The sequence below is a fragment of the Anolis sagrei genome, chromosome 12 (assembly GCF_037176765.1).
Source record: "Anolis sagrei isolate rAnoSag1 chromosome 12, rAnoSag1.mat, whole genome shotgun sequence".
NCBI lineage: Eukaryota > Metazoa > Chordata > Lepidosauria > Squamata > Dactyloidae > Anolis > Anolis sagrei.
This window is the reverse complement of record NC_090032.1, coordinates 14,503,327-14,516,796: the sequence shown is the minus strand read 5'-3', so window position 1 is coordinate 14,516,796 and position 13,470 is coordinate 14,503,327. Positions and strand designations below refer to the sequence as shown.

General features: G+C 45.0%; 1 protein-coding gene across 2 annotated transcripts in view; it reads left to right on the top strand.

Annotated features, from left to right (window-relative positions):
- Positions 1-13,470, top strand: part of KLC2 (kinesin light chain 2) — a 67,637-nt gene that overhangs the window by 39,568 nt on the left and 14,599 nt on the right. For both annotated transcript variants that reach the window (XM_067472458.1, XM_067472457.1), the window contains exons 10-11: positions 6,095-6,144; positions 12,154-12,227. In XM_067472458.1, coding sequence (XP_067328559.1) covers positions 6,095-6,144; positions 12,154-12,227 — 124 coding nt within the window. The remainder of the gene's footprint in view (positions 1-6,094; positions 6,145-12,153; positions 12,228-13,470) is intronic.

Below are 13,470 nucleotides of genomic sequence, written 5' to 3'. Positions count from 1 at the left end.
CTTCTCTCTTTCCTTCCTTCCTTCCCTCTTTCTCTCCTCCTTTCCTTCTCTCCTTCCTTCCCTCTCTCTTTCCTTCCCTCCATCTCTTTTTTTCCCTTCTCTCCTTCCTTCTTTCCCTCTTTCCCTCCCTCCTTCTCTCCTTCCTTACTTCCTTCTCTCTTTCCCTCCATCTCTTTTTTCCCTCCCTCCCTTCTTTCCTGCTTTCCCAGCCTCTTTATCTCCTTCCTTACAGCCCTCTTTCCCTCCTTTGTTCCTTCCCACTAGAGATAAGCTGGAAAAGGGTTGGCCTTGAATGCAGCACTTGAGAGAGTTGCTCTCTCTGACCTGCCAAAAGGGACAGAGAGTTTCATCTATACTGACGATCATGCCATCACCGCTCAAGCAGGGAGCTTTGAAATGGTTGAAGAGAAGCTCTCCGAAGCTTTAGGTGCCCTTACTACCTATTACAGGGAAAACCAGCTGATTCCTAATCCATCTTAAATGCCGACGTGTTCTTTTCACCTTAAAAAAGAGACAAGCATCTCAAACTCTGAGGATGACCTGGGAAGGAATCCCACTGGAGCATTGCAGCACACCCAAATACCTAGGAATCACTCTGGACCGTGCTCTGACTTATAAGAAGCACTGCTTGGATATCAAGCAAAAAGTGGGTGCTAGAAATAACATCGTACGAAAGCTGACTGGCACAACCTGGGGATCACAACCAGACACAGTGAAGACATCTGCCCTTGTGCTTTGCTACTCTGCTGCTGAATGTGCATGCCCAGTATGGAAAACATCTCACCACATTAAAACAATGGATGTGGCTCTTAATGAGACATGCCACATTGTCGCAGGATGTCTACGCCCAAAACCACTGGAGAAATTATACTGTTTAGCCAGTATTGCACCACATATCTGTTGGGAAATAGCAGCCTGTAACGAAAGGAGCAAGGCAGTGACATCTCCGGCCCATCTTCTGTTCCTGTTGTGACTCAGCTGGAACCACAGACACAGACTGATAGTGTTGTGATTCAGAGTGACTCTGACGAGGATGATGGGATTCAGGTTCACAATCAGGTTCAAAATGTTCCTGTTGTAGACAATGAGGAACAGGGTGAGCAAGTTCAGTTTCCCACAGCAGGGAATGATGTTTTTGATACTGAAACTAGCCAGGTGCAAATTGACTCAGAAAGGGAGAACAGTTCTCAGCCTGATAGTGTTGTGGTTCACTTTGAACCTGAGCTTTTTGAGCCTGAGTTTCCTCAGGACGAAGAGGATGATGGGTTACAGATTTCTGAACATGTCCTTGTTGTTGAGGCAGACAGTGTTGATTCTGACGAAAAGATGGCATTTATGTTTCCCAGAGAAAGGAATGTTGTTTTAGATGAAGATAGTGAAACTTCACGGCTGCAGGTGGAGGAGTCGGCCGAGCTCAGTGCCTCTTGGTTCCCAGGGTGACCAGTCCCAGGAAAATGAGTTATTCGGCCTTGAAGGTGATGGAGATCTGATTAGGGAGGACCGTTTGCAATTAAGGGTACACCGAAGTACCCTTGCCAACAAACGGGAAGTGTTGGGGTTCAGCCTGTGTGTGAACCTGAACCTGATTCTCTGATTGTATTTCCTGATGTCCATGTAGATGTCAATGTGAATTCTGAGGCCAATTTAGATGTTGATGGTTTGGGTAGTGAAAATCCTTCAGCCTTGGAAAGCGAAAGTCAAGATTTCTATGAGAACATTCATTCTGAGCCGAGCGGAGACGTTTCACTCCCTTTTCCTCCCAGTCTTAGTTCTCCAGAGAATCAGACACCTGGATAGGATAGGTGGGGGCAGATTTGACAGAGTTGGGGAGAAGCACAATGTTTACGTAGGTCAGCCAGATTGAAAGAAATCCAAACAAAAACTTCAGGCATGTCTCACAATAGATTTCTTGGCCTTAAATATGCCTGACCTCAATACAGCTTCATAGAATCATAGAATCATAGAATCAAAGAGTTGGAAGAGACCTCATGGGCCATCCAGTCCAACCCCCTGCCAAGAAGCAGGAATATTGCATTCAAATCACCCCTGACAGATGGCCATCCAGCCTCTGCTTAAAAGCTTCCAAAGAAGGAGCCTCCACCACACTCCGGGGCAGAGAGTTCCACTGCTGAACGGCTCTCACAGTCAGGAAGTTCTTCCTAATGTTCAGATGGAATCTCCTCTCTTGTAGTTTGAAGCCATTGTTCCGCGTCCTAGTCTCCAAGGAAGCAGAAAACAAGCTTGCTCCCTCCTCCCTGTGGCTTCCTCTCACATATTTATACATGGCTATCATGTCTCCTCTCAGCCTTCTCTTCTTCAGGCTAAACATGCCCAGTTCCCTAAGCCGCTCCTCATAGGGCTTGTTCTCTAGACCCTTGATCATTTTAGTCGCCCTCCTCTGGACACATTCCAGCTTGTCAATATCTCTCTTGAATTGTGGTGCCCAGAATTGGACACAATATTCCAGATGTGGTCTAACCAAAGCAGAATAGAGGGGTAGCATTACTTCCTTAGATCTAGACACTATGCTCCTATTGATGCAGGCCAAAATCCCATTGGCTTTTTTTGCCACCACATCACATTGTTGGCTCATGTTTAACTTGTTGTCCACGAGGACTCCAAGATCTTTTTCACACGTACTGCTCTCGAGCCAGGCGTCACCCATTCTGTATCTTTGCATTTCATTTTTCCTGCCAAAGTGGAGTATCTTGCATTTGTCACTGTTGAACTTCATTTTGTTAGTTTTGGCCCATCTCTCTAATCTGTCAAGATCGTTTTGAATTCTGCTCCTGTCCTCTGGACTATTGGCTATCCCTCCCAATTTGGTGTCGTCTGCAAACTTGATGATCCTGCCTTCTAGCCCTTCATCTAAGTCATTAATAAAGATGTTGAACAGGACCGGGCCCAGGACGGAACCCTGCGGCACTCCACTTGTCACTTCTTTCCAAGATGAAGAGGAAGCATTAGCGAGCACTCTCTGTGTTCGTCCACTTAACCAATTACAGATCCACCTCACTGTAGTTTTGCCTAGCCCACATTGGACTAGTTTCCTTGCCAGAAGGTCATGGGGGACCTTGTCGAAGGCCTTACTGAAAGGCCTTACTGTTGCTTCAGACCAGGCATCGTTCCAGTTTCATGTGCCAGCGTTTGCAGGTCTCCTGATTCAAGTGGCCTTGTTCCCCGGAGGTTTTCTAGTTGTTCCAAGTACGGTTAGTGGATTGCTAACAGGTTCCAGGATTCAGCAGTTTTGCTGTGGGTTTTATGATCTTGTTTATGGACATTTCTTGTTGCGGATTTTTACTGTGACTTTTTACCTTTGCATTTTCCCTCTATTTTGTATTAATCTCTCATCAATAAAAAAGAATTGTTTTCCTGAAGCCAAGTGTGGTGGATTGTTGTCTGAGGGTCCAGTTTCCTGCTCTAGGTTGCAGCAGGAAGTTTGAGGTCAACGTAATGCTTTCATGCTAGGGAAAGATATTTAACAATCTGATTAAAGTCAATCCTTTGTCAGTGCAACTTTGCTTACACCCTGTTAACTTCTCTGGAATTGCCTCGGCTTTTGGGATAAGCTTTGGCTCCTTGGGACTTTGGTTTTGATCTTGGCTTCTGGGGACTTTGTCATGCTGCCATGGATTCTTGTTTGACCCATGCTTGTGGATTATACTTCATGTTATTTGCCTCTGGACCTTGGAAACTCTGCCTTTGCATTTAAGACTCTGTTTTGGCTATTGAACTTTTGCAACCGTATTTCTATGTTTATGGTTTTGCTTTTTCTTCAATAAACTACAAAACCTACAGCCTTGGAGTGTGGTGTTGTTCTGAGCAAGGTGAATCTATCCTGAGCTGTGACAGTTAGTAAGCAGGAAGGCAATCAGGCTGACACTAATGAGCAGCCTGACCTTGAAGAAACGGGAATCTTAGATTGGGCTGACCATTTGGAATTCAGGGTTTGAAGGAGTGTGAGAATAGCCAACAAGAAGGAGGTCAGAGGCCAAAGAAATGCTTTCATGTATTGCAAAGGGTATTAAGCAGTGGGTATGAAAACAAACCTTTGTCAGAGCAACTTCTCGCTCAACCAAGCATCTTGTGCTCGTTTGCCTGGATTCTTGAGTCCAAGGTTTTGGGATTTTGTCATGATCTCATGGGACTTTGTTTCGTTGGTGCCTCTTGGAATCCTGCTTTACAGTTCTATGTTTTATTGATCTTTGGAACATTACTTGCTTTTATAGCGTTTTCTTATTTTACCTTTTAATAAACTACGTGACTTCAGTCTGTGTGCCTTTCTGGTGATTTCAGCAAGGTGAATCTATTCTGAGGTGCAACAGTTCCAATATCAGCCAACACACCAAGGTCTTAAATCAATTCCTAAGATCTATAGAGAAACCCACAGGAACACCTCAGCAAGCAAGAGTCCAAAAGAGGCAGACTAAAACCCGGAACCTCAACCAGTGGCTGAGACCGGATGAGAGATTCTCTCCTGGGTGACTTGGAAGGCGCTGAACAGACTGCACTCTGGCACCACGAGATGAAGAGCCAACATTGAGAAATGGAGCTACAAAGTGGAGTCCACGACATGCACTGGGACCGTGGTGCAGCTGGCTGAGTGTCAGCTGCATTAAGATCACTTCGGAACAAAAGGCCATGAGTTCAAAGCCAGCCTGGGTCGGAATCATAGAATCATAGAATCAAAGAGTTGGAAGAGACCTCATGGGCCATCCAGTCCAACCCCATTCTGCCAAGAAGCAGGAATATTGCATTCAAATCACCCCTGACAGATGGCTATCCAGCCTCTGTTTAAAAGCTTCCAAAGAAGGAGCCTCCACCACACACCGGGGCAGAGAGTTCCACTGCTGAACGGCTCTCACAGTCAGGAAGTTCTTCCTCATGTTCACATGGAATCTCCTCTCTTGTAGTTTGAAGCCATTGTTCCATTGCGTCCTAGTCTCCAAGGAAGCAGAAAACAAGCTTGCTCCCTCCTCCCTGTGGCTTCCTCTCACATATTTATACACGGCTATCATATCTCCTCTCAGCCTTCTCTTCTTCAGGCTAAACATGCCCAGCTCCTTAAGCCGCTCCTCATAGGGCTTGTTCTCCAGACCCTTGATCATTTTAGTCGCCCTCCTCTGGACACATTCCAGCTTGTCAATATCTCTCTTGAATTGTGGTGCCCAGAATTGGACACAATATTCCAGGTGTGGTCTAAACCCGAGCAGAATAGAGGGGTAGCATGACTTCCTTAGATCTAGACACTATGCTCCTATTAATCAGTTAAATAAATCAGTTAATTTAGCTTTCTCACACTTTAAGGTGGTACCTAATTTTCCTACTTGACAGATGCAACTGTCTTTCTGGTTGCAAAGGTCGACAACAGGCTACACAATTGGTTGGAAACCCACTCCAACCCGGGCTGGCTTCGAACTCATGACCTTTTGGTCAGAGTGATCTTAATGCAGCTGACACTCAGCCAACTGCGCCACAATCCCGGTATTTCAATGGGACGTGTAGGCCTGCTTTTGGCTGATGAGATAGGATTGTTGTTATTGTGTGCTTTCAAGTCGTTTCAGACTTAGGTTGACCCTGAGCGAGGGCCAGGTAAATGACCTTGGAGGGCCGTATCCAGCCCCCAGGCCTTAATTTGAGGACCCCTGATCTATAGAGAAACCCGCAGGAACACCTCAGTAAGCGAGAGTCCAAAAGAGGCAGACTAAAACTCAGAACCTCAATCAGTGACTGAGACCCAATGAGAGACTCCCTCCTAGGCAACTTGGAAGGCGCTGAACACACTGCGTTCTGGCACCACAAGATGCAGAGCCAACATTGAGAAACGGGGCTACAAATTGGAGTCCACAACATGCGAGTGTGAAGAAGAGCAAACCACAGACCACTTACTACAATGTGGCTTGAGCCCTGCCACACGTACAATGGAGGACTTTCTTACAGCGACACTAAGGTCACTCTAAGTGGCCATCTTCTGGTCAAAGGACATTTAGTATAATGCTAAGTTTTTAATTTTGTGTTTTTAAAACTATATTATAGCAGTAACCTCGGTTCACTTCTGACATAATAAATACATTCTGCTGTGTCTTTTCTGTAGGAGACAACAAGCCCATCTGGATGCATGCTGAGGAGCGGGAGGAGAGTAAGGTAAGAGAACGGAGCCAGGACTTTGGGCCAGAATCCCAAATGATCCTAAATCCTGTGATCCTCCAACCTCGATATTTGTCGCATGTCTCCACAACAAGCCCATATTCCTCCGTTTTCCTCTGTAGACTCCACTTTGGCAGAAAAAATGAAATGCAAAGATACAGAATGGGGGACGCCTGGCTCGAGAGCAGTACGTGTGAAAAAGACCTTGGAGTCCTCGTGGACAACAAGTTAAACATGAGCCAACAATGTGATGTGGCGGCAAAAAAAGCCAATGGGATTTTGGCCTGCATCAATAGGAGCATAGTGTCTAGATCCAGGGAAGTCATGCTACCCCTCTATTCTGCTTTGGTTAGACCACATCTGGAATATTGTGTCCAATTCTGGGCACCACAATTCAAGAGAGATATTGACAAGCTGGAATGTGTCCAGAGGAGGGCGAATAAAATGATCAAGGGTCTGGAGAACAAGCCCTATGAGGAGCGGCTTAGGGAACTGGGCATGTTTAGCCTGAAGAAGAGAAGGCTGAGAGGAGATATGATAGCCATGTATAAATATGTGAGAGGAAGCCACAGGGAGGAGGGAGCAAGCTTGTTTTCTGCTTCCTTGGAGACTAGGACGCGGAACAATGGCTTCAAACTACAAGAGAGGAGATTCCATCTGAACATTAGGAAGAACTTCCTGACTGTGAGAGCCGTTCAGCAGTGGAACTCTCTGCCCCGGAGTGTGGTGGAGGCTCCTTCTTTGGAAGCTTTTAAGCAGAGGCTGGATGGCCATTTGTCAGGGGTGATTTGAATGCAATATTCCTGCTTCTTGGCATAATGGGGTTGGACTGGATGGCCCATGAGGTCTCTTCCAACTCTTTGATTCTATGATTCTATTCTATGATTCATAAAACAACAGAAAGTCGTGTATAGATTTGAAGGATCTTTTTTTTTAAATTAGTAAAGACAGTTTCCCGTCGTGGTTAGCTGTGAATCGCACATATGGTTTATTTCTGGCTCGCGCACAGGTGACTACTCGGGAAACTACGTTTACCGGTAAGCAACCTATATTTCCATCTTGTCTTTACTAATAATATAATATAGTATATTGTTTCTTGTCTGGAATTCCCCTGTTTCTGAGTGTTGTTCGGATTTTAGTTTTTTAATACTGGTAGCCAGATTTTGTTCATTTTCATGGTTTCTTCCTTTCTGTTGAAATTGTCCACATGCTTGTGGATTTCAGTGGCTTCTCTGTGTAGCCTGACATGGTGGTTGTGAGAGTGGTCCAGCATTTCTCCGATAACACTGTTCAACCGAGAAAAAGTTTCTGGCCTGAAAATAGTTGTTTTTTTATGATTTTGGGGTGCTGAAAACGAAAATGACATTTAAAAATGTATATTGGCTCTAGTTTTTATGATATAAGCAATCACGTATGGTTGAAAAAATGCACGTTGCGACTTACACTATGGAAGATTCTAGAATATTCTAGAAAGTTTGATGACGCAGTATTAGTGCCGTGTGCAAAAGCCAGAAAGCCCTATATAAGGCCAGACTTTTGAACAGTGAGGGTCACTCAGTTGAAGAATCATAGAATCATAGAATCAAGAGTTGGAAGAGACCTCTTGGGCCATCCAGTCCAACCCCATTCTGCCAAGAAGCAGGAATATTGCATTCAAATCACCCCCGACAGATGGCCATCCAGCCTCTGCTTAAAAGCTTCCAAAGAAGGAGCCTCCACCACACTCCGGGGCAGAGAGTTCCACTGCTGAACGGCTCTCACAGTCAGGAAATTCTTCCTAATATTCAGATGGAATCTCCTCTCTTGTAGTTTGAAGCCATTGTTCCATTGCGTCCTAGTCTCCCTGTGGCTTCCTCTCACATATTTATACATGGCTATCATATACTGAGACAGTATCGTTAAACATGGTTTTACGTTGTTCTTTTGACTGTAGTTATGCCTCGCACGTGTGTAAATAAAGCACTATGGAAAAAAGATATCAAGGCCAATGGACTCCGTCAATGCTGTCAGACTACTGCTGGAGCATTGCAAGAGACAATCCTTTCCTTGAATACAAAAGAAAAGTCAAGAGAAGCAAACAGGATAGAAACTAAAGTCACGATTAAAGCGACATTTAAACTTTCAGACTTTTCAACTGCATTAGGCCTACTCATATAGTTTCTTGCTGCACAAACATAAACAATAGACTAATTAAATAAATATTTCTCATGTATAAACTATTGGCAATATTGTTGTTGTTGTTGTTCATTCGTTCAGTCGCCTCCGACTCTTCGTGACCTCATGGACCAGCCCACACCAGAGCTCCCTGTCGGCCGTCACCACCCCCAGCTCCTTCAAGGTCAGTCCAGTCACTTCAAGGATGCCATCCATCCATCTTGCCCTTGGTCGGCCCCTCTTCCTTCTTCCTTCCACTTTCCCCAGCATAATTGTCTTCTCTAGGCTTTATTATATTATATAATTATATTGGCAATATAATTTGACTAAAATGTAGTAAATATTCACGGTTTATATACATGCAGTAAGGTTAGGCGCATTATCATAATATTAACGATGTACCTATTGTGGAGAAAATTGAAATAGCTGTTGCATAAAAACCAGAGCCAATTAATACATTTAATTATTATATTTGAATTCAGCATGTTAAATTTATTAAGAAATGGCACATTTTGTTTCCGCAACTGAGAAAAACTGAAAATTTGTAGAACAGTGTAATATGCGGTGTTCAGGTTGGTTCATCCAATGCTCCACTATGGCTGATTCCTCTGGTTGAATGAGTCTGCAGTGCCTTTCATGTCCCTTGATTCGCGTCTGGGCAATGCTGCTGTGTTTGGGGATCCCTATATATACTTGTCCACAGCTGCATGATATATAGTAGACTCCCACAGAGGTGAGGGATCCCTCTTGTCCTTTACTGAATGTAGCATTGGTTGGATTTTCTTGGTGGGTCTGTAGATAGTTTGTAGGTTGTGTTTCTTCATCTGCTTCTCTATGTAGTTCCTTTGATATATGGCAAGAACACTTTTCCTTTTGGTGGATCTTCATCTTGATTATCGTGGCTTGTTTTTGAAGCTCTTCTGATGTCTATGGTGGCGTCTCCATTGGCCTGGAGAGCCCAATTTAGGTGGTTCGGTTTTTCTCGGAGTGCCTCTGGTGTTACTATAAGAAGGTCCTCCATTGTGCATGTGGCAGGGCTCAGGTTGCATTGCAGTAGGTGGTCTGTAGTTTGCTCTTCTCCACACTCGCATGTCATGGATTCCACTTTGTGGCCCCATTTCTTAAGGTTGGCTCTGCATCTCGTGGTGCCAGAGTGCAGTCTGTTCAGCGCCTTCCAAGTCGCCCAGTCTTCTGTGTGCCCAGGGGGGAGTCTCTCATCTGGTATCAACCATTGGTTGAGGTTCTGGGTTTTAGCCTGCCACTTTTGGACTCTCGCTTGCTGAGGCGTTCCAGTGAATGTCTCTGTAGATCTTAGAAAGCTATTTCTTGATTTAAGTCATTGGCATGCTGGCTGATACCCAAACAGGGGATGAGCTGGAGATGTCACTGCCTTGGTCCTTTCAACATTGGTCGCTACTCCCTGGTGGATGTCAGGTGGTGCAATACCGACTAAGTAGTGTAATTTCTCCAGCAGTGTAGGGCACAGACACCCCGTGATAATGCGGCATGTCTCATTAAGAGCCACATCCACTGTTTTGGCGTGGTGAGATATAGACTCATAGAATCAAAGAGTTGGAAGAGACCTCATGGGCCATCCAGTCCAACCCCATTCTGCCAAGAAGCAGGAATATTGCATTCAAATCACCCCTGACAGATGGCCATCCAGCCTCTGCTTAAAAGCTTCCAAAAAAGGAGCCTCCACCACACTCCGGGGCAGAGAGTTCCACTGCTGAACGGCTCTCACAGTCAGGAAATTCTTCCTAATGTTCAGCTGGAATCTTTTCTCTTCTAATTTGAAGCCATTGTTCCGCGTCCTAGTCTCCAAGGAAGCAGAAAACAAGCTTGCTCCCTCCTCCCTGTGGCTTCCTCTCACATATTTATACATGGCTATCATATCTCCTCTCAGCCACACTGGGCATGCATACTCAGTAGCAGAGTAGCATAGCGCAAGGGCAGATGTCTTCACTGTATCTGGTTGTGATCCCCAGGTTGTGCCAGTCAGCTTTCGTATGATATTGTTTCTAGCACCGATTTTTGCTTGATGTTCAGGCAGTGCTTCTTATAGGTCAGAGCACGGTCCAGAGTGACCCCCAGGGATTTGGGTGCGCTGCAATGCTCCAGTGGGATTCCTTCCCAGGTCATCCTCAGAGCTCGGGATGCTTGTCTGTTCTTAAGGTGAAAGGCACATGTCTGTGTTTTAGATGGATTAGGGATCGGCTGGTTTTCCCTGTAATAGCCAGTAAGAGCACCTAGAGCTTCGGAGAGCTTCTGTTCTACCATCTCAAAGCTCCCTGCTTGAGCGGTGATGGCACGATCATCAGCATAGATGAAACTCTCTGTCCCTTCTGGCAGTAGCTGGTCATTTGTGTAAATGTTGAACATGGATGGGGCAAGCACGCTTCCGAGGCAGGCCGTTCTTCTGTTTCCGCCATCTGTTTCTCTGGCCCTGAAACTCAACAAAGAAGCTCCTGTTTTGTAGCAGGTTTCCTATGAGGCGGGTGAGGTGGTCGTCCTTTGTGATATTATACATTTTTCTCAGGAGGAGGCGGTGGTTCACAGTATCATAGGCTGCGGACCCACTTTTTTCTTGATAGTCAATCAGTGCCTCTTTTTTTTTTTAATGAAATAGTAACTCTGTTTATTTGTAGCGTTTTGAGGCAAGAGTGTAATGGTTACAAAGGTATAAATGTGTTATATATATATATATATAGAGAGAGAGAGAGAGAGAGAGATAGTTTTCATATTATTTACATAAAAAGAGTGGGAACAATAAGTTTCTGTGAAGTAAATAAGGAAAGTGCTTTATTTATTTATTTATTTATTTACTTTGCTTTGCTTTGCTTATATACCGCTGTTCTCAGCCCGGAGGCGACTCACAGCGGTGTACAACATAGAAACAGGTTCAAATTCAAGAGACAATCTAAAATAACCAATCTAGCATTAACCAAAAACATCATCATCAAAAACATCATCAATAATACAAAAGCCATTCCACGTCGTCTCATCGTCTAAACCACAATCCAGTATCATTTTCCGTTGTTCCATTCCTGTCGTCATTACCAATTATTGCACTTCTTGTTCGAACGCTTTCTTGAACAGCCAGGTCTTTAATTTCCTGCGGAATATCAACAGGGAAGGGGCCTGTCTGATGTCCACGGGAAGGGTGTTCCACAGCCGAGGAGCCACCACCGAGAAGGCCCTATCTCTCGTCCCCGCCAGGCGTGCCTGTGAGGCAGGCGGGATTGAGAGCAGGGCCTCCCCGGACGATCTCAAAGTCCTGGTGGGTTCGTAGGTCGAGATGCGGTCGGATAGGTATCTTGGGCCGGAACCATTTAGGGCTTTATAGGCCAACGCCAGCACCTTGAATTGAGCCCGGTAGCAAATCGGCAGCCAGTGGAGCTGGTACAACAAGGGCGTTGTATGCTCCCTGCATCCCGCTCCTGTTAGTAACATGGCTGCCGCACGTTGGACCAATTGAAGCTTCCGGGCCGTCTTCAAGGGCAACCCCACGTCGAGAGCGTTGCAGTAGTCTAAGCAGGATGTAACCAGAGCGTGGACTATTTGTTAATGTATTTATTTATCAGTGCTTCTTGTAGGTCAGAGCACGGTCCAGGGTAACTCCCAGGTATTTGTGTGTGCTGCAATGCTCCAGTGGGATGAACCAACCTGGACACAGCAGATTATTTGAGAACACAGAAGTGCTGGACCACTCTCACAACCACCATGTCAGACTACACAGAGAAGCCATTGAAATCCACAACAGAAAGGAGGAAACCATGAAAGTGTATATGTGGTCTTTGGGGCTGCATCCTGTCTATCCTGCGGTAACAATTCACACATATGTCTTTTCAGGATAAGCGCAGGGAGAAGGACAGTGCTCCGTACGGAGAGTATGGCAGCTGGTACAAAGCTTGCAAAGTGGACAGGTGAGTTCTACCTGTTTCCTTCGAGTGTGTCAAGAATTCCGTGGGACGTTCCTTCCGCTTAAGCTCACAAACCCCTTCCTTCAAAGCACAAACGCACAATTTAAAAGGTAGCATGGGGATGTGTGATTAAAAATATTTTAATATATTGTCGAATGCTTTCATGGTTGGAATCACAGGGTTGTTGTAGTTTTTTCGGGCTATATGGCCATGTTCTAGAACAGTGGTTCTTAACTTTCCTATTGCCGTGACCCCTTAATACAGTTCCTCATATTGTGGTGACCCCCAACCATAAAATTATTTTGCTACTTCACAACTGCATGAATTGTAATGTAAATATCTGATAATGCAGGATGTATTTTCATTCACTGAGCCCAATTTGGCACAAATACCCAATAAGCCCAAATTTGAATACTGGTAGGATTGGGAAGGGAATTGATTTTGTCATCTGGGAGTTGTAATTGCTGGGATTTATAGTTCACCTACAATCAAAGAGCATTCTAAACTCCACCAACCATGGAATTGAACCAAACTTAGCACACAGAACTCCCATGACCAAGAGAAAATACTGGAAGGCTTTGGTGGGCCTTGACCTTGGTTTGGGAGTTGTAGTTCACCTACATCCAGAGAGCACTGTGGACTCAAACAATGGTGGATCTTTACCAAACTTGGCACGGATACTCAATATGCTCAAATGTGAACGCTGGTGGAGTTTGTGGAAAATTGACCTTGACATTTGGGAGTTGTAGTTGCTGGGATTTATAGTTCACCTACAATCCAAGAGCATTCTAAACTCCATCAATGATGGAATTGAACCAAACTTGGCACACAGAAGTCCCATGACCAAGAGAAAATACTAGAAGGGTTTGGTGGGCATTGAACTTGAGTTTTGGAGTTGTAGTTCACCTACATCCAGAAATCACTGTGGACTCAAACAATGGTGGATCTGTACCATACTTGGCAGGGATACTCAATACGCCCAAATGTGAACACTGGTGGAGTTTGTGGAAAATTGACCCTGACATTTGGGAGTTGTAGTTGCTGGGATTTATAGTTAACCTACAATCAAAGAGCATTCTGAACCCCACCAATGATAGAATTGGGACAAACTTCCAGGCTTGGCCTCATGTAATCTGCCTCGAGTCCTTGTTGGGGAGATGGTGGCGGGGTATAAATTTTTTTTATTGTTGTTGTTGTTGTTGTTGTTGTTGTTGTTGTTATCTTCCCTCACAGAACCCCCATGACC